This window comes from Mercenaria mercenaria, chromosome 7, assembly GCF_021730395.1.
Source record: "Mercenaria mercenaria strain notata chromosome 7, MADL_Memer_1, whole genome shotgun sequence".
NCBI classification, from domain to species: Eukaryota; Metazoa; Mollusca; class Bivalvia; order Venerida; family Veneridae; genus Mercenaria; species Mercenaria mercenaria.
This window is the reverse complement of record NC_069367.1, coordinates 83,729,481-83,751,575: the sequence shown is the minus strand read 5'-3', so window position 1 is coordinate 83,751,575 and position 22,095 is coordinate 83,729,481. Positions and strand designations below refer to the sequence as shown.

Sequence of the window (22,095 nt, the reverse complement as noted above, 5' to 3'; positions counted from 1 at the left end):
TAAAAGATATGCTAACCCTAACCCTAACCCTATTTTTAGTAACAATGACCTTGACCTTGATCCCAGAAACCCCAAAATCAATCCCAAGCTACAACTTTATATAAGTTTTCTATACACCAAGTTTCATCATGATAACTCATTCCTGTTAAGTTATCTACCGGAAACCCTTTTTCTATTTTAAGTAACAGTGACCTTGACCCCAGAAACCCCAAAATCAATCCCAGCCTTTGTCTTGATATAAGCTACATACATACCAAGTTTTATTCAAATATCTTTACCGAAACAAAAGTTATTGACCGGAAACACCAGTTTGACGCCGCTGCCGCCCGACCAACATCTACCCCAATCTAATAACTCGATGAAAACCTGGTTAATTATCTATCTTGTCAAACTTTCACTATCATATGTTATCTTTAGAAAGATGGTAACATCCATGTTTTGATAAATTTACACATGGGTTGCCATTAATTCATAAAATTATTTCTGTTTCCATATTCTTTATTCAACATGATCTAAATAAATGATATTACCCCATTATGGTCTATAATACTACAAAACTGTCTTGATGACAACTCTTAAGTAGATAAACCTCTCTAGAACAGCAACTTCCTGATAATATTTTAGGTCATATTTCCTGGCAGTTATCAGTGGTAAATAAATCAAGAAATCAAAAAAAATCTTTTAACAATTTTATTACTATGCATTTTTGTAACATATTACTTAATTAATACTTATGACCAATTTTCTACGTTTACTTCTTGTACAACAAATGCGTTCAATGACGAGTCCTTTTCACAACACCTAAACAAATTTCCATTATTTCACTTTCCTTTAAATTTCATGTTTCAATTTCAAGGAAAGTCAAAGCTGCATACAATGAAACCATTTAAAGTAGATCCCATGTAAAGGAAGCATCTCAAACATTGTCCTTGTCCCTTATAAATTAAACTTTTCATTTGGTTCCGAGGCTTTTGATAAGACAGGTTCACCAGCACTAGATACACAGATTATATATATATTAAGATTTTTTGAAGAATGACATGAGAGATGTCTGTTTTCCACTTGCCTGGCCCTTCTTCCCTGGTGACGTTTTCTTTGGAGACTTCTTACCCTGCAGACAAAAAATGTACAAAAGAAATTCATTAACTTTGTATCCTGCTTAGATAATTAAAGTAGTTCGTGTAAAGTTGCATTTTTTAAGTCCATGTATATGTGCTAAAGGGGCAGTTGCACATCTCAATATCTACATTTTTTAAAATTTATAACAGAGCATAAATGCACATTTTATCAAAGCTCATAATTCAGTTTCATTTCAGTAGAACTTCAGGAGTGTGATACCAAGTAAGGCTAAATTTTTCTTTTATATTTCAAATCAACATTTTACAGTGTGACTTACCAAGTTTTAAATAAAATGGAAGTTTTCTTGAATACTTTTTGCTAGGCATATAAAATTGATCATTATTTCTGTCATACGTAGTTGTCCATTGACACACAACAGTTCCAAACTGATACCACTTTTGAGTAAACAGTACAAAACAAGATTTCCATAAGATAGCCAATGCTCAACTATTCAAATTGTCCAAAAGCAGGAATATTAATTAACCCTAAATATTAAATCTTATGTATAATAACTGACTGCTACCATTCAATTTTAAATCACATTTTAGTTCTTTGAAGGGGGTCATAAAAATCTGCAACTGACTACTGACGCTAACCCATTATATCACTGAATACAATATTTAACAATAGGACTGATACCCACTGGCAACAGATCATATCAATCAAATTTACCTTTGGCGGTGACTTAGAAGGTGTTGTTTTCTTTACTTCTTTCTTAACCGGTTCTTCTGCTTCTGAGGCATCAGTCGATTCTTCCTTATACACCTTCTCTGTAACTGTAAGATTGATCAGAAACTTTAAAGCATACATAACTAAAGTCATTACCAGAATCAATGCTTACAATATACAAATAACATTGTTAACAGCACCTCTGGAAAGTAAATTCCTCTGCAAAAGAGTTTTTTTTCTCTCCTTCAATAAAAATTCTCAGCAAATAAAGGTCTTAACAACAACAACCTCTGTACAACAAACAAGCTTCAGTCTTCCCATGTCTGTGTGTGTGTTTGGGTTTAACTCTTTCAATAATTTTTCAGTCATATAAATGATGGTGTCTACTTGTAGCAGTGAGCATAATGCCCAACTTTATAGTGCTGCCTCACTGGAATATCATGCCTTAAGACAAGTGACATGATACCCAACTAAGTCACATTATACTGACACTGGGCTGACCAGCCTAGCACTATCCTCTTAATGCTGAGCACCAAGTGAGGAAACAACTAGAACCTTTTTTTACGTCTTTGGTATGACATGGCCAGGGATCGAACCCACAACCTCCCACACTTGTAGCTGGCACTCTACCACTAGGCTACTGAGGCAGTTGTGTTCCTTCAGGAGTTCAAACCCAAGTTCACTGTTTCATAAGCACAACTACTTGGGACAGATTCCTATACCTGACAATCAACTGTAACTAATATTTAAAACACTTGTGATCCTCCTGTGTACATAGTTAACAAACAAGAGCTGTCCATAAGACAGCCAAGCTCGACTATTCGAAATATTGTCACAGAAGCAGGAAATTATTACCCAAAATGTTAAATATCAAAAGAGTTTTATGTCCAAAAGGGGGCATAATTTGCCCAAAATACATTTCAGAGTTATGGGACTTGACCCAGTGAGGTAGGCAATTGATCTAGAAAAAGAAAAAATAATATTCAAATCAATATGCCTTTCAGTAATAGCTGTATGTACTTGCATGTAAAACTTCAACCAGAATTTTTTAAGTCCAAAAGGGGGCATTATTTGGCCAAATTGAAGGTCAGAGTTATGGGACCTGGTGCTATCAACTAGTTTTATAACCCCAAAGACACATGTGCAGTTTCAATTCAATATCTGCATTAGTTTTGGAGATAGTGACTTGCATGTAAAACTTTAACCAGAATTTTCTAAGTCCAAAAGGGGGCATAATTTGCTCAAAATACATGTTAGAGTTATGGAACTTAACCCAGTGAGGTTGGTAATTGACCTAGAAAAAGAATAAATAAGTTTCAAAGCTATATGCCTTTTGGTAATAGCTGTATGTACTTGCACGCAAAACTTTAACCAGGATTTTCTAAGTCCAAAAAGGGGGCATAATTTGCCCAAAATACATGTCATGGTTATGGGACTTGATTCTATCAACTAGTTTTATAACCCCGAAGACACATGTGAAGTTTCAATTCAATATCTGCATTAGTTTTGGAGAAAGTAACTTGCATGTAAAACTTTAACCAGGATTTTCTAAGTCCAAAAGGGGGCATAATTTGCCCAAAATACATGTCAGAGTTATGGGACTTGACCCAGTGAGGTAGGTAATCGATCTAGAAAAAGAAAAAATAAGTTTCAAATCTATATGCCTTTTAGTAATAGCTGTATGTACTTGCATGAAAAACTTTAACCAGAATTTTCTAAGTCCAAAAGGGGGCATAATTTGGCCAAAATGAAGATCAGAGTTATGGGACTTGGTGCTATCAACTAGTTTTATAACCCAGAAGACACATGTGAAGTTTCAATTCAATATCTGCATTAGTTTTGGAGATAGTGACTTGCATGTAAAACTTTAACCAGAATTTTCTAAGGCCATACCCAATTGATTAATAGTTCTTTGGAAAATTTTCAAAAACGAGATCACAGAGTGATCTTGGCGCCCACCAATGTGCCATTTTTGAGTGTTCCAAATTTCAAGACTTATTGATTAGCTCAAGGTCAAATTTTCATTTCCATACACAACACTGTGCATGTGGTTCAAATTCGAAAGCTGTAGCTTGAGAAATGTGAAAGTAGGTCACTCGATCAATTTCAAGGACAAAGTTCTTTGTACACAAAACTATGCATGTGCATCAAGTTTGAAGGCTGTAGTTAGAGAAATTTGAAAGTAGGTCACTAGGTCAATCTTAAGGTCAAAGTTTATTTCGGTATACATAACTATGCAAGTGGTCCAAATCTGAAGGCTGTAGCTTGAGAAATGTGAAAGTAGGTCACTAGGTCAAAATCAAGGTCAAATTTCACTTCAGAACACAAATCTATGCATGTGGTCGAAATTTGAAGCCTGTACCTTCAAAAATGTGAAAGTAGGTCACTAGGTCAATGTCAAAGTCAAAGTTTGTTTCGGTACACAATCCTATGCATCTGGTCTAAATTTGAAGCCTGTAGCTACAGAAATGTGAAAGTAGGTCACTAGGTCAATCTTAAGGTCAAAGTTCATTTCGGTACACAAAACTATGCAAGTGGTCCAAATTTGAAGGCTGTAGCTTGAGAAATATGAAAGTAGGTCACTAGGTCAAAATCAAGGTCAAATTTTATTTCGGAACTCAGAACTATGCATGTGGTCCAAATTTGAAGCCTGTACCTTCAAAAATGTGGAAGTAGGTCACTAGGTCAATGTAAAGGTCAAAGTTTGTTTTGGTACACAAAAATTTGCACTTGGTCCAAATTTGAAGGCTGTAGCTTGAGAAATGTGAAAGTAGGTCACTAGGTCAAATTCATTTCAGAACACGAAACTATGCATGTGGTCCAAATTTGAAGCCTGTACCTTCAACAAGAGATCACAGAGTGATCTTGGTGCCCACCAATGTGCCATTTTTGAGTGTTCCAAATTTCAAGACTTACTGACTAGCTCAAGGTCGAATTTCATTTCTGTACATAACACTGTACCTTCAAAAATGTGAAAGTAGGTCACTAGGTCAATGTCAAGGTCAAAGTTTGTTTCAGTACACAATCCTATGCATATGGTCTAAATTTGAAGCCTGTAGCTACAGAAATGTGAAAGTAGGTCACTAGGTCAATCTTAAGGTCAAAGTTCATTTCGGTACACAAAACTATGCAAGTGAACCAAATTTGGTGTAGCCTGAGAAATGTGAAAGTAGGTCACTAGGTCAAAATCAAGGTCAAATTTCATTTCGAAAAACAAATTTATGCATGTGGTCCAAATTTGAAGACTGTACCTTCAAAAATGTGAAAGTAGGTCACTAGGTCAATGTCAAGGTCAAAGTTTTTTTCGACACACAAAACTATGCATGTGGTCCGAATTTGGAGGCTGTACCTTCAAAAATGTGAAAGTAGGTCACTAGGTCAATGTCAAGGTCAAAGTTTTTTTCGGTACATAAAACTATGCATGTGGTCCAAATTTGGATAAATTTAGGACTTTGCTGTCTCTGTCAGACTTATAAATATAGTTTTAAATATAAAATATGTTTTAATAATTAATATAGTATAAATTGGGGGAAACAAAATGCCCTGACACACTAAATGAGGTACATGAAAGAAGATACACATACAAAAATGAAGAAGTAAAATAAGTTAGTCTTTTCTTCTAACTGTAGTTTTTATAATAAATGTATGGGATTAAGTTCCCATCTTATTCACAGTCCACTGGAGGTCACTTTGACCTACTTTAGACTGAGAATTATGGTACACACTCTACACGTAGCCTATAAAGTGTTGTTATATAATTGAAGCTATGCTCGCCCATATGGTCTTAACCGGTGGCGAGGGTAAACAAACTCAACACACACACACACAAATTTGGAGGTTGTAGCTTGAGAAATGTGAAAGTAGGTCACCAGGTCAAAATCAATGTCAAATTTCATTTCGAAACAAAAAACTATGCATATGGTACAAATCTGACGCCTGTACCTTCAAAAATGTGAAGGCCTCCATCTACTAGTAAATGGTATTATATCAAGCTACAGGAAAAAAATAGTATCTTCTCCATCAAGGTAAGATATGAATCTCTTCTGTATGCTAAGCCACCAAACAAGAGGACCATGATGGTCCTGAATCGCTCACCTCTTCCCACATGACCCAGTTTTGAGTATGACATCGTTTTTTTCTATTATTTGACATAGTGACCTTGTTTTTGAGCTCATGTGACCCAGTTTTGAACTTGACCTAGATATTATCAAGATAAAAATTCTGACCAATTTTCATGAAGATCCATTGAAAAATATGGTCTCTAGAGAGGTCACAAGGTTTTTCTATTATTTGACCTACTGACCTAGTTTTCGAAGGTACGTGACCCAGTTTTGAACTTTATCTAGATATCATCAAGGTGAACATTCTCACTAATTTTCATGAAGATCTCATGAAAAATATGGCCACTAGAGAGGTCACAAGGTTTTTCTATTTTTATACCTACTGGCCTAGTTTTTGACCGCACTTGACCCAGTTTCGAAACTGACCTAGATATCATCAAGGTGAACATTCAGACCAATTTTCATGAAGATCCATTGAAAAATATGGCCTCTAGAGAGGTCACAACGTTTTTTCATTATTTGACCTAGTGACCTACTTTTTGAAGCAACATGACCCACTTTCGAACTTGATCTAGATATCATCAAGATGAACATTCTGGCCAATTTTTATGGAGATCCATTCACAAGTATGGCCTCTAGAGAGGTCACAAGGTTTTTCTATTTTTAGACCTACTGACCTAGTTTTTGACCACACATGACCCTGTTTCGAACTTGACCTAGATATCATCAAGATGAACATTCAGACCAACTTTCATACAGATCCCATGAAAAATATGGCCTTTAGTGAGGTCACAAGGTTTTTCTATTATCTGACCTACTGACCTAGTTTTTGAAGGCACGTGACCCACTTTGGAATTTGACCTAGATATCATCCAGATGAACATTCAGACCAACTTTCATGCAGATCCCATGAAAAATATGGCCTCTAGAGAGGTCACAAGGTTTTTCTATTATTTGACCTACTGACCTAGTTTTTGACCGCACGTGACCCACTTTCAAACCTGACCTAGATATCATCAAGGTGAACAATCTGACCAATTTTCATGAAGATCTCATGAAATATATGGCCTCTAGAGAGGTCACAAAGTTTTTCTATTTTTAGACCTACTGACCTAGTTTTTGACCGCACATGACCCAGTTTCGAACTTGACCTAGATATCATCAAGATGAATATTCAGACCAACTTTCATACAGATTCCATGAAAAATATGGCCTCTAGTGAGGTCACAAGGTTTTTCTATTATTTGACCTACTGACCTAGTTTTTGAAGGCACGTGACCCACTTTCGAACTTGACCTATATATCATCAAGATGAACGTTCTGACCAATTTTCATGAAGATCTTGTGAAATATATGGCCTCTAGAGAGGTCACAAGGTTTTTCTATTTTTAGACCTACTAACCTAGTTTTTGATGGCACATGACCCAGTTTCGAACTTGACCTAGACATCATCAAGATGAATATTCTGACCAACTTTCATAAAGATCCCACAAAAAATGTGACCTCTAGAGTGGTCACAAGCAAAAGTTTACGGATGGACGGACGCACGCACGGACGGACGGACGACGGACGCTGCGTGATCACAAATGCTCACCTTGTCACTATGTGACAGGTGAGCTAACAAGAGGACCATGATGGTCCTGAATAGCTCACCTGTCCCCACGTGAACTGAGTATGACGTCGTTTATTCTGACCAATTCTCATGAAGATCAACTGAAAAATATGGCCTCTAGAGAGGTCACAGGGTATTTCTATTATCTGACATAATGACCTAGTCTTTGAAGGCATGTGACCCAGTTTTGTACTTGACCTAGATATCATCAAGGTGAACATTCTCACCAATTTTCATGAAGATCTCATGAAAAATATGGCCTCTAGAGAGGTCACAAGGTTTTTCTATATTTAGACCTACTGACCTAGATTTTGACCACAGTTGACCCGGTCTGAAAATTGACCTAGATATCATCAAGATGAACATTCAGACCAACTTTCATACAGATCCCATAAAAATATGGCCTCGTGGTCACAAGGTTTTTCTATTATTTGACCTACTGACCTAGTTTTTGACCGCACGTGACCCAGTTTTGAATTTGCCCTAGATATCATCAAGGTGAACATTCTGACCAATTTTCATGCAGATCCCATGAAAAATATTGCCTCTACAGAGGTCACAAGGTTTTTCTATTATTTGACCTAGTGACCTAGTTTTTGACCGCACGTGACCCAGTTTTGAACTTGACCTAGATATCATCAAGATGAACATTGAGATCAATTTTCATGAAGATCACATGAAAAATACGGCCTCTAGAGAGGTCACAAGGTTTTTGTATTTTTAGACCTACAGACCTAGTTTTGGACCGCACATGACCCAGTTTCGAATTTTTTCTAGATATCATCAAGATGAACATTCTGACCAATTTTCATGAAGCTCTCATGAAAAATATGGCCTCTAGAGAGGTCACGTTTTTTCATTATTTGACCTACTGACCTACTTTTTGAAGACACGTGACCCACTTTCGAACTTGACCTAGATATCATCAAGGTGAACATTCTGACCAATTTTTATGAAGATCCATTCACAAGTATGGCCTCTAGAGAGGTCACAAGGTTTTCCTATTTTTAGACCTACTGACCTAGTTTTTGAAGGCACATGACCCAGTTTCGAACTTGACCTAGATATTATCAAAATGAACAGTCAGACCAACTTTCATACAGATCCCATGAAAAATATGGCCTTTAGAGAGGTCACAAGGTTTTTCTATTATTTCACCTACTGCCCTAGTTTTTGAAGGCATGTGACCCAGTTTCGAACTTGACCTAGATATCATCAAGGTGAACATTCTGACCAATTTTCATGAAGATCTTGTAAAATATATGGCCTCTAGAGAGGTCACAAGGTTTTTCTATTTTTAGACCTACTGACCTAGTTTTTGACCGCACTTGACCCAGTTTCGAACTTGACCTAGATTTCATCAAGGTGAACATTCTGACCAATTTTCGTAAAGATCCCATGAAAAATGTGACCTCTAGAGTGGTCACAAGCAAAAGTTTACGCACGGACGCACGCACGGACGACGGACGCTGCGCGATCACAAAAGCTCACCTTGTCACTTTGTGACAGGTGAGCTAAAAATAGAGCAATCAAATGTTTTTTCCCGTAGAAAATTATTAAATCGAACATGCGAGACGACGTTGAACTGTTTAATGCAGCTTTTAGTTTAATTCAAATCTCAGCCCTTTCAGGGCATCAGCATTACAAATATTTTACATTCACCGGTGCAACGTGTAATTTCTACTGCATGAATAAACATCACAACAAGAGCTGTCTCCGTAGGATGACACATGCCCCAGATGGCACTTTGAATGAATAGTTATGGCCGATGTTAGAGTTTAGGACCTTTGACCTACGGAGTTGGGTCTTGCGCGCGACACATCGTCTTACTGTGTCACACATTCATGCATAGTTATTTTAAAATCCATGCATGAATGACAAAGATATGAACCGGACATGCCCATCAATGCACTATCATGAAAAATGATCTTTAACGTCTAAGTGTGACCTTGACCTTTGAGCTACGGACCTGGGTCTTGCGTGTGACACGTCGTCTTACTGTGGTACACATTCATGCCAAGTTATTTGAAAATCCATCCATCGATGACAAAGATATGGACCGGACACACCCATCAATGCACTATCCTTTAACATCTAAGTGTGATCTTGACCTTTGAGCTACGGACCTGGGTCTTGCGCACTGCACGTCATCTTACTGTGGTACATATTCATGCCAAGTTATTTGAAAATCCATCCATCGATGACAAAGATATGGACCGGACACGCCCATCAATGCACTATCCTTTAACGTCTAAGTGTGACCTTGACCTTTGAGCTACGGACCTGGGTCTTGCGCACTGCACGTCGTCTTACTGTGGTACACATTCATGCCAAGTTATTTGAAAATCCATCCATCGATGACAAAGATATGGACCGGACACACCCATCAATGCACTATCCTTTAACATCTAAGTGTGATCTTGACCTTTGAGCTACGGACCTGGGTCTTGCGCACTGCACGTCATCTTACTGTGGTACATATTCATGCCAAGTTATTTGAAAATCCATCCATCGATGACAAAGATATGGACCGGACACGCCCATCAATGCACTATCCTTTAACGTCTAAGTGTGACCTTGACCTTTGAGCTACGGACCTGGGTCTTGCGCACTGCACGTCGTCTTACTGTGGTACACATTCATGCCAAGTTATTTGAAAATCCATCCATCGATGACAAAGATATGGACCGGACACGCCAATCAATGCACTATTCTTTAACGTCTAAGTGTGACCTTGACCTTTGAGCTACGGACCTGGGTCTTGCGCACTGCACGTCGTCTTACTGTGGTACACATTCATGCCAAGTTATTTGAAAATCCATCCATCGATGACAAAGATATGGACCGGACACGCCCATCAATGCACTATCCTTTAACGTCTAAGTGTGACCTTGACCTTTGAGCTACGGACCTGGGTCTTGCACACTGCACGTCGTCTTACTGTGGTACACATTCATGCCAAGTTATTTGAAAATCCATCCATCGATGACAAAGATATGGACCGGACACGAAAATTGCGGACCGACCGACAGACTGACAGACAGACAGACAGACAGACGGTTCAAAAACTATATGCCTCCCTTCGGGGGCATAAAAAGTAAACATGGAGGGAGACTATTCAAAACTTTTAAAGCAGGTAAATTTATGTTCAAAATGCTAAATATTCCATGTGAGAGCGTCTCCGGCTTTAATGGATCATTCCAGACCCCCACTAGGGACAACCTTCCCTTCGAACCCCGATCACACTCGTGATCTTTGTACAGCCTCCACAGCTATGGTAGAGGTTCATTTCAGTCAAAAATGATAACAGACGGACAAAAGATGATCCCAATATGGCCACTCTTAAAAGTGTTATTTGTTGTGCTTTGATTGACCAAGAAATTTTGAGTTGGGAAGGTCTGTTTTTTCAGATTCTTTCTTTCAATCAATTCACAGCCAATTAATATACAAACAGGGAAAATTGGGGTTACAATACGACAGAAATTATGTTTTATATCTACACTACTTATCTCAAAAGCTACACATTTTCTTTTTTAAATGAATATATGCATTTTGATAGAATATCTGACTGCCGTACTAAAAATGTTACGTTCAAAACGATTTAGGTCTGAGACAATTGATGTGATGGATCAGTCAGGATCTGTGAACGAACTGTGAGAAAGCTCTGGCTTTGGCTCTAGATCTAAAATATTGAACTAAACAGCTGATAACAAATGGTTTGAAAAATTTATCTGAACAATATTTCTATGTTTAATCCAAAAATTTTCAATTGAATCCCCATGACCGTGCATGTCTTACAAGTCGGGCTTTGTTCTTTTCACTGTATAATTTGAACAATCGTAGAACGTGCCTACTTCATCACCTACCGGCACATAGATGGCCATGTGTGGCACTAGCACATACACTCCAGATTTAAAACAAATGATGAACAACACCATAATTCCTGACTTTATGAGTTTGTGTCATCAGCTACATGTATTACGAACACATGGATTCCGATCAATATCACTTTGACGCATTAAAACTGCGATAAAACCTGTTTTACCGTTATCATTCCGGACCGCTTAATCAGAAAGAAAAAAAATTTGGCGATTTTTATGTACGTGCGGGCGGGTGAATTTTTTTTCTTTTTCTCAGGAATGAAATCATTGATGCGGTAGTTCCAACGAACGACAAATCAATTTGATATGGCCTAAGTCCAAAAGGGGGCATAATTTGCCAAAAATACATGTTAGAGTTATGGAACTTGACCCAGTGAGGTTGGTAATTGACCTAGAAAAAGAATTTATAAGTTTCAAAGCTATATGCCTTTAAATTATAGCTGTATGTACTTGCATGCAAAAACTTAACCAAGGTGTGACGCCGACGCCAGGGTGAGTAGAATAGCTAGACTATTCTTTGAATAGTTGAGCTAAACAAGAGCTGACTCCGTAGGATGACACATGCCCCCGATGGCACTTTGAATGAATAGTTATGGCCGATGTTAGAGTTTAGGACCTTTGACCTACGGAGCTGGGTCTTGCGCGCGACACATCGTCTTACTGTGTCACACATTCATGCATAGTTATTTTAAAATCCATGCATGAATGACAAAGATATGGACCGGACATGCCCATCAATGCACTATCATGAAAAATGATCTTTAACTTCTAAATGTGACCTTTGAGCTACGGACCTGGGTCTTGCGTGTGACACGTCGTCTTACTGTGGTACACATTCATGCCAAGTTATTTGAAAATCCATCCATCGATGACAAAGATATGGACCGGACACGCCCATCAATGCACTATCCTTTAACGTCTAAGTGTGACCTTGACCTTTGAGCTACGGACCTGGGTCTTGCGTGTGACACGTCGTCTTACTGTGGTACACATTCATGCCAAGTTATTTGAAAATCCATCCATCGATGACAAAGATATGGACCGGACACGCCCATCAATGCACTATCCTTTAACGTCTAAGTGTGACCTTGACCTTTGAGCTACGGACCTGGGTCTTGCGCACTGCACATCGTCTTACTGTGGTACACATTCATGCCAAGTTATTTGAAAATCCATCCATTGATGACAAAGATATGGACCGGACACGCCCATCAATGCACTATCCTTTAACGTCTAAGTGTGACCTTGACCTTTGAGCTACGGACCTGGGTCTTGCGCACTGCACGTCGTCTTACTGTGGTTCACATTCATGTCAAGTTATTTGAAAATCCATCCATCGATGACAAAGATATGGACCGGACACGAAAATTGCGGACAGACCGACAGACTGACAGACCGACAGACGGTTCAAAAACTATATGCCTCCCTTCGGGGGCATAAAAACATGGATAGACTTAAGCTGATATAATTCCATGATATTAACAAGACTATATTTTCAGTTTTCTGGGATATTTTATCTGCACAAAGAGAGCCAGAAATGAATGCTCCTGGCTACTAGAAACAGTGTAAAATGGTGCTTCATTCTATTAATCACTCTTGAAACAATTTCAGCAAAAAAATTAGTACATTTCCGACTTCCATCATCATATTTTTGACATTTTGTGAATGCCTTACTATTCATTTAATGCACTGGTAATCACTTGCAATTATCAAAACTTTCTGGAATTTGGGATTATTTTGTACACCTACTGGTATTAAAATCACAACATCTCTATTTTTAGTGATTTTGTTTCAACTTCTTTACATCTAAAATTTAAAATCAACTCATTTTACAAACCCATAAATCCATCTTTATCCATATATGTTTTGTTCACTTGCTTCCTCTTCTTAATTCTTTTCCTTTTTCCAGAATTATCTCCCTTTGTTGACTCTTCACTTTTAGAAATCTTCTCTGGTACAGGATTCTCTATTTCCTCCACCTCTGGAGAGTCGGCTTTAATTTCTGGTTCTGGAGTGATCTCTCTTGGCGGTGGAGTAGGGGGAATAGGGCTTTCCGGCTCTTCTTCCATTTCTTAAAATATTAATAAGAAATAGTTTTCATTCCAGTACTTGTATGGGTATGTTAGGTATAAGAACTATAGAGCCACATATCTGCACCTAGTATTACTGATCCTACCTGTGGCATGCAACACCTGTTCATACATCCAACATTTTGTTACAAGCAGAAGTTTAAAGTACTCATCAATATTTCAATTTATTATCAAACTATTTACAAGTATATTTTCTTAAGTTTTGTTTGTTTTGGGTTTAACGCCGTTTTTCAACAATATTTTAGTGATGCAATAGCTGGCAGTTATCCTAACCAGTGTTCCTGAATTCTGTACCAGTACAAACCTGTTCTCCGCAAGTGACTGCCAACTTCCAGGCATGAAACAGAGGTGGAAGACAAATGATGTCAGACAAAGTTTCTTTTATCAAATCATCAAAAACATACACCTTGCCCAGGAATCAAACTCATGACCCTACGATCTGTTGATCTGTGATCTCCCTATTGAGCTAAGCGGGTGAGCTATATAGTTTTTCTTTTTGTTTTCTTAAATAAGTACACTGACAAATTATCTGAAGTACACAGATGCCCTGACTGAAAAGTTAATCATAAATCGATGAAAAGATCATATTATATCTATTTTAATATAAACTTTCTTTCTGGTCAAAAGAAACATTTGTTACATTATCATCTAAAGCCATTCCCATTACCCAATGAACTGAGACAGTACAATGACCAGACATTTGAAGTACAGACCTCAAATCCATAATTACCAGTCATAAGTAAACTCCATATCAAATGTGATATTAGACAAGTTCTAATGTTCTGGGTCAATGTGACCTTGACCTTTGACCTACTGACCTCAAAATCGATAGGGGTCATCTGCTGGTCATAATCGACGTCCCTATTAAGTTAAGTGATCTTAAGCCCAATCATTCTTAAGTTTAAAATCCAGAAACGGTTTAACTGTTCTGGGTCACTGTGACATTGACCTTTGACCTCAAAATCAGTAGTGTTATCTGCTGGTCATGATAACATTCCTATAAAGTTTCTTGATCCTAGGCCTAAATGTTCTCAACTTATCGTCCTGAAACGGTTTAACTGTTCCAGGTCACAGCTGACCTACTGACCTCAAAATCAATATGGGGCCACCTGATGGACATGACCAACCTCTCTATCAACCTTCATGATCCTAGGCCCAAGCGTTCTTGAGTTATCATCTGGAAGCTGTTTAACTGTTCTGGGTCACTGTGACCTTGACCTTTGACATACTGACCTCAAAGTCAATAGGGGTCATCTGCTTGTCATGACCAACCTCCCTATCAACTTTCATGATCCTAGACCCAAGTGTTCTTGAGGTATCATCCGGAAACCAATTGTTCCACATAATGACATGACTGACATACAGACCAACCGACATCTGCAAAACTATATACCCCTCCTTCTTCGGAGGTTGGCATAAGAGAAAGTGCATCAACACTTTAACCAGGGTGTGAACACAAAAGATGCTGACGCCGATGCCGGGGCTAGTAGGATAGCTCTCCATATACTTCCTCTAGTTAAGCTGGAAATATATCTCAGTGATTCTTCTTGAATAAATCAGATGCGTATCATTACATCACTTGGGCTGCACCCTTATGATATAAATTCTTCAAATCTGAACACCAGAAAAAGATTTTTTTCAACAACAAACCACTGCCTGGGATATATTATTTCTATAAGAAAGACGTACCTTCCTCACTGTCGCTGTCAAACAAATCCTGCCTTGTTCTACGTCTCTTTGGTCGCCCTATCTCTTCATCTACAAATATTCATGTAATGTTCAAACCATCGTTGTATATCTACACAGCTGACAGAATGAATTATGGTGTTCAGAAGTTTCAACAGTTACAGTAGACACAATTCTGTTCTTTCATAATGTCATTTGCTTTAAAGTTTAGCAATAAATGATATTTGAATAAATATAAAATAATCAAATAATGGCTGTTTTTCTATGTCAAATCTTTCTTGAATATTACAGTATTCCATATTCATGTTACTTCAGTAGGCCTGTGAAACAATTTTGCAAATTAAAATATTAGTAAATTTTGAATTATTGAATAGATCATAAATTGTAGTATCTGATGTGAAAATTTCAGTTTTATTCATCTGTTCTATACAGACGTTTGTCCCAAATATTGATCAAAAGATACCTAGATCTTATTGATTATTGATGATCAGTGAAAATCCACAAGCATACACAGCAGATAAATTGATAAGTGGCTCAGGAATGTATCGTAAAATTGATACCAGTAATTAAGCAGTGATATGGCTGCAGGTATTAATGAGTTAAACTTTATGTATAGTGGGCAGTTCCAGGGCTTTTTCAGGGGTTTTTGGGAAAAAGGCCCCTGGTCATATTGGGAATTTTTAACGCGGTAAATTGTCAAATTTGGGAAAATATACTGACAAATTAAGTGAGTTTTTAATTAATATATATTATTTAAATCTTCAGTTTCAAATTTTACTGGTAGACAGTAGGCCTATCCCCTTGCGAAATTTTGAGATTTTTTTTTCAGGATTGTGTTCCAATACTGCCTAAAAATACAGTAACTCTTTATTTGTCATGCGAAAATTTTTGTTTACAGTTTGTTTTCACCGAAGTTATAACTGAAATTATCCAAAAAGTAGAATGGCAAAGTGCATGTATTTTCGAGTGTAAAAACTGGGTCACGAAAATATGTGACAATTGATTTTAATGGTATAAGAACTACCTGTCAACATGTTTTGAGTACTTTATTCAATTAATATTTGTGTTTTTAAGCATTTTGAGAGGTTTTTGCATACAAATCATACATTTCTTCAGCAAAATCTTGTAATTATTTTTTGCCAAGGTTGCAGACGATCATGTTACTAAAAATAGAAACGAGTTGGTTTTTCCAACATTTTGTTTGATTTACTTGGCAAACAAAACTAATTGTGCAAGAATTATTATTGAAAAACAGAAAGTAACTCATTTCAGCTGGGAAATTTTTCATTGGATTGGAAATTTTTTGCTCCAGATTGGGAAAAATAGAGCATATTTGGCATTGGGAATGGGGCCGAATATCGGCCCCGTGAGATAGGGTGAAAAAGCCCTGAGTTCTGACTCTTACTCCTATTTTTATACAGTAAAATCTTAAAGAAAAGATCTACACTTCTTATAAACTACAGGTCACATGGCTACTTTACCAGTTTTCCAAAGTATACTCCTCTGTGCATTATTCCTGGTACAAAGGGGCACCTGTGTAGAACTACTGACAGAATTATTTTTGCTTGTTTTTTGCGTGTTGGGTTTAGAGTCAAACCAACACAATGTAAGTCATATGGTCATTTTTCCAGTTTTTAATGGTAGAGTAAGACTTAAGGTGCACTTACAGGCATTTAGTCAAGCATAGGCTTGCACCTAGGTAAAATAATTGGCCTTCCGTAAGCTAGCTTAATGGCTCATGGATAAGTGAGGTTTCGAACCCACATTGGTGAAGGGCAATTGATTTGAAGTAACCAACATTAACCACTCGACCATAGAGGCCCCTGAAACTGATTTGGTATCAGAGACCTTAAATGACTGACAACGGAGGCTTGGACCCAATAATATCTCGTATACATACCTGAATCTTCCTCTCTTGCAGTTTTCTTTGATTTTGTTTCAGTTTTTACTGGAGACTTCTTTTTCTCTGGTGATTTTGAGGTGGTAACTTTCTTTTCTGTCTCTTTTACAGCTGAAGCTTTTTTATCTGCAATATTTAACAACCAGTTTTATTGTACAGGGATGAAGCATTGATCTGTCCAGTTCTTGTAAATATACATATTTTCTAACATTGCCTGACACCTGTCACTTTTTTTGGATTTTACGCCATTTTTCAATGGTATTTCAGTTATGTAACAGCAGGCAGTTAACCAAACCAGTTTTCCTCAATTCTGTAACGGTACAAACTTGTTCTCTACAAGCAACTACCAACTTCCCCACATGAATCAGAGGTGGAAAACGAGTGATTTTAGACACAATGTCTTTTATCAAACCTTCACAGAGAACATAATGCCTTGCCCAGGGATCAATCTCACAACCCTGTGATCCCCCTGCAATTGATCTAAACGGGCAGGCTGACACCTATTACAGACTACTTTTGCAAAGTAAGCCACTGCTTGGCTGATGTATTGGTTTTTTTTTGCATAAAGTCCATGATAAACAATTGGTAAAAATCGAATCTATTAAAGCCATTCAATTGCAGGTTTTTTTTTTATTCTATAGCAGAGGCCGCCTCGTCCCCCAGCCGAGGATTTCCCCCACAGCCAAGGATTTCCCCTACCGCAGTCGAAATTCCCCTACGTCCGAAATTCCCCCCTCCAAAATCGTAAACAAAGCAATGGAGATTACTCCCAGCGATTTGCCCGACCGAATATCGGACCCGTTCACAATTGCAGGCGGTCTTTCACAATTTTCAATGGATGTGATAACCTTTAGAAATAGTAGAAAAATGTTAGAAGAGCGTTCAGTGGACCCGAGGTTCCGGTTTTGACCAGCGAAAATCGATAAAAACTCGTATCTAACCCACACATAATATGCCGTGGGCGTCTGCTTGTCTCGCGGTAATACTCTTTGATGCGTAACGAGTTCGAAAGCTCTGCCCCTTGTCAATCAAAATCCCAGTGAACTTCATACTGTTTGTCGACACCAGCGTAAGTATGACAGTAGGCGGAGCGTCGTATGTTAATTAGCTACTGACAGATGTCAATCACGCCACGTGCCGACTGACACGTGGTTATCATCAGTATGTAATATGGATGATTGATAAACAATGCAGCGTCAGATTATCGTGTTTGTACCTCTGTTAATTAGCGGTAACAGCTTATGCTGTATTGTGTAATATGTGTTGTTAATTTAAAGTAATTATTTTATGTGCTTGATTCGATTAAATAAGCCGGTCGGCCGTTACGCAAATTTATTATCTTTGCCGAGGTAGGCTAGAGCAAAATAAAATTTAAATGTTTTAAGTAATCAGATATTATAAGTATGGAATAGTTCTGGTGAAAAGATGAAATTTAAAACGGATATTCTATCAAGCATTTTTTTGTTTGCTTTCGTTTTTTCATATTTGTCACATGTTTTCGCGATCGTGATTTTCGGACTTTTTTTATCCTTTCTTACAAGATTTTCTAGTACAATTGAAATAAAAAGCCAACAAAAGTATGCATTTAATAATAATATGATGACTATTGCAAAAGCAACTCTTATTTTAAAGCATTTTTTGTGAATAAAAGCATGTGACCTTTAAATATTCAATGATTTGAGCATTTCAACTCTCCCCACCCACCTTGTTACAATGATAAGTGAACATTAGTGCAAGTCCATCTATTGCTAAGTAACAGTGTGTACAGTTGCTAAAAGTTGCAAGAATATGTAATAAAAACATAGTTTAAAGTGTTTATTATGTATAACTGTAAATTCCCCCGAGTGAAAAAATCCCCCAAAACTGCTCGTCGCACGCTATTTTCTTCCCCCAATGACAGGCTGGGGCCTCTTCCCCCCAGTCGTAAAAATACCCCCTGAATTGTGAAAAAAGTTTAACGTTTAAACTGTCCATAAAATTGCATACACTAGGTGAAATAACTAGTTCACCTTTAGGGATTTATAAAATCAGAAAGAGTTAACACCATTCTTATTGTGAACGATAACAAACCTGTTTGTTTAGAGAAGAATGCCATCATGCCATCAGCTTTCTTGTTGCCTGCTTTACCTCCAGTCTGAAATGTTTGTTATACAATGTAATTTTTGTGGGTTAAAAGGGGATGGGGAGAACGGGACAGTAAAGTCAGATAGCTTTTAAATGATGAAGGCTTACCCTAGTTGCCCCTCTGGACATTATTTCAGGAATGCACAGGCTCCCAAGTCGGACCAAAAACATTCCCATATGGAATGAATTATCAAAATTTTGCTTCAGTTCACTTGGCTTTATGACAGCCTCTGTTCTATTCCATAGATCTATCTTGCAACTACTGCAAAGACATTAATATTCTTGGGGTACTTTTATTTTGTGGACTGGACTTTATTTTGTGGACTGATGCAACCAAGAAATTAGATCCCAAACAAAACAAGTCCCATTAGTTTTATCTCCAAAAATGAAAATTCGCAAATTCAGATCTCCACAAATATACCCATTTTGGCAAAAATCATGCAATTTCATCCCTACAAAATTAAATGATTTCAAAGTATGCTGAAACTGATGGGAAAGTATACAAACAAGCTTACCTTTGCTGTGGTCTTTGGCTCTTCCTTTACCTGTGGTTTATCGTCTGTTTTACTACCTTTTTTTCCAGCATCAGATTTAGCAAACATACTGGCAATGGCCGACTGGGGTTGCTTCTTTCCTGCTGCTTTTGATGAAGTACTGCCATTGGCGACAGTTGTTTTCTGAAATAGAAACTAACTGTAAATTTATCAAACAAATATAAAATCTCTAAAGTAAACAAGCAAACATCTTTTTTAAAAATTACAAACAACCCAAAGGGCACACTGTAGCATAGGCTGGCTGTATGACAATCTTAAACCCTCATAGTCCATAGTATGAAAAATCATATATTTAGTAAAAGAGCCATAAACTGCTTCAAACGTCTTTTAATTACAATATGTACAAAATTTCTGCTGGATATCATAATAAAATATAACCTTTATGATTTGAGCCTGGAGTGTGACTTTACTATTTTAGATAAAGCAGTGAGTTTAATAGCTTGGTACCCTGGTGGTAGAGCAGTTCCAATAATAGGAAGTCATTGGTTTGCTTCCTGGCAGTGTGGTACTAAGGACGTGAAAGGGTACTAGTAGTTCCCTTTCTTAGTGCTCAGCATTAAAAGTGTAACTGACCACTTTTCCTGTGGTGATGGCAATCATCAGGAATGAGAGGTCAAGAGTGATAACTTATAGTTGCAGAACTTGTTTCAATGACATTCAAAAACTATTTTTTCCAGTTATGAAGATTTATGGTTCACTGACCGCAGTTATAGAATTTGTCTCACAACTGACGTTCAATAGAATTAGAAATAAAATTACCTTTTCTGGTTCTGAAGATGTATAGTTAACTGACAGTAGGTTCATATCATCCTCTGATCTTAATTCTGCTCTCTCACACTGTATACTGCTAAATCTGAAATAACAGATCATAATTTTATTTCATGCTTCAACAGTTCCCTGAATTTAAGAACAAGAACCTCCTTGCCGGTGACAACACTAGTCTGTAAGTCCTTGCTGTAAAGTTAATACCATTATATGCAAAAAATTATGGCTCCTAGCCATCTTACTCGATGATTAATGACAAAACAAGAGCTGTCAGAGGACAGCAACGCGCGAATATTAAACAGCCTTGTCAACTGAATGAAAACAACCGTCAAACAAGAGTGCCAGAATGTCACAATATACGCCCGTCACAGCAAATTTCTTTACTCTAGCACCTGTATTTGCAGATGTAATTTTAATTTTGTGGTTGTTTAGTAATCATTGTAATTCTTTTGTTTTTCTAAGTCCACAAAAAAACTCCTTACCAGGTAGAGATACCTTAAAATACACCTAAAATTAGAAAGTAACAACTATGTTGTACCACAGAAAAGTGGTCTTGGTTTTTCCGTACGGTCAATTATAGAAAAGTTACAATACAAGTTATTTATAGTAACAACTAAGGGAAGTTAATCTTTAAAAAAAAAAAAAAAAAAAAAAAAAAAAAAAAATACAAAAAAAAAAAAATTGTAAGTCCACACAAAAATCCTTACCAGGTAGAGACTGGTCAAAATACACCTCAAAATTGGATGTAACATGCATGTTGTACCACAGAAAAATGGTCTCGATTTTTCCCTACGTCTAGTAATGAAAAAGTTACAATATAAGCTATTTTTAGTAACAACAAAGGGAAGCAATTCTAAAGAAGGGAATTGCGCATGACACTTCGTCTCATGATGGTGTATAATTGTGCCAAGTTACATCAAAATCCCTCTATGCATGAAGAAGAAATGCTTCGGACAGTCATTCTTGTATCTGACCTTTGGCCTCTAAGTGTGACCTTGACCTTAGACCTAGGGACCTGGTTCTTGCGCATGACACTGCGTCTTGCGGTGGTGAACATTTGTGCCAAGTTATATCAAAATCCCTCCAAGCATGAAGAAGAAATGCTCCGGACAAAGTTTTCATTCTTGTATCCTTTGACCTCTAAGTGTGACCTTGACCTTAGACCTAGGGACCTGGTTCTTGCGCATGACACTCCGTCTCATGATGATGAACAATTGTGCCAACTTTCATCAAAATCCCTCTATGCATGAAGAAGATATGCTCCGGACAAAGTTTTCATTCTTGTATCCTTTAACCTCTAAGTGTGACCTTGACCTTAGACCCAGGGACCTGGTTCTTGCGCATGACACTCCGTCTCATGATGATAAACAATTGTGCCAACTTTCATCAAAATCCCCCTATGCATGAAGAAGATATGCTCCGGACAAAGTCATACTTGAATTTGACCTTTGACCTCTAAGTGTGACCTTGACCTTAGACCTAGGGACCTGGTTCTTGCGCATGACACTCCGTCTCATGATGGTGAACAACTGTGCCAAGTTTCATCAAAATCCCTCCATGCATGTAGAAGATATGCTCCGGACAAGGTCTGTGGACGCCGCCCGCCCGCCCATCCGCCCGCCAGGGGCGTTCCC

At 37.7% G+C, this 22,095-nt stretch overlaps 1 protein-coding gene across 1 annotated transcript in view; it reads right to left on the bottom strand.

The window, feature by feature from the left end:
* Nucleotides 1–675: 675 nt before the first annotated feature.
* The window catches only part of LOC123553759 (DNA polymerase delta subunit 3-like), a 45,562-nt gene continuing 24,142 nt past the window's right edge, over nucleotides 676–22,095 (bottom strand). The window contains exons 6-13 of the mRNA XM_053548827.1: nucleotides 20,456–20,549; nucleotides 19,658–19,819; nucleotides 19,089–19,152; nucleotides 17,019–17,144; nucleotides 15,122–15,190; nucleotides 13,180–13,413; nucleotides 1,792–1,895; nucleotides 676–1,111 (exon numbers count right to left, since the gene is read on the bottom strand). Coding sequence (XP_053404802.1) covers nucleotides 1,019–1,111; nucleotides 1,792–1,895; nucleotides 13,180–13,413; nucleotides 15,122–15,190; nucleotides 17,019–17,144; nucleotides 19,089–19,152; nucleotides 19,658–19,819; nucleotides 20,456–20,549 — 946 coding nt within the window. The 3' untranslated portion in view covers nucleotides 676–1,018. The remainder of the gene's footprint in view (nucleotides 1,112–1,791; nucleotides 1,896–13,179; nucleotides 13,414–15,121; nucleotides 15,191–17,018; nucleotides 17,145–19,088; nucleotides 19,153–19,657; nucleotides 19,820–20,455; nucleotides 20,550–22,095) is intronic.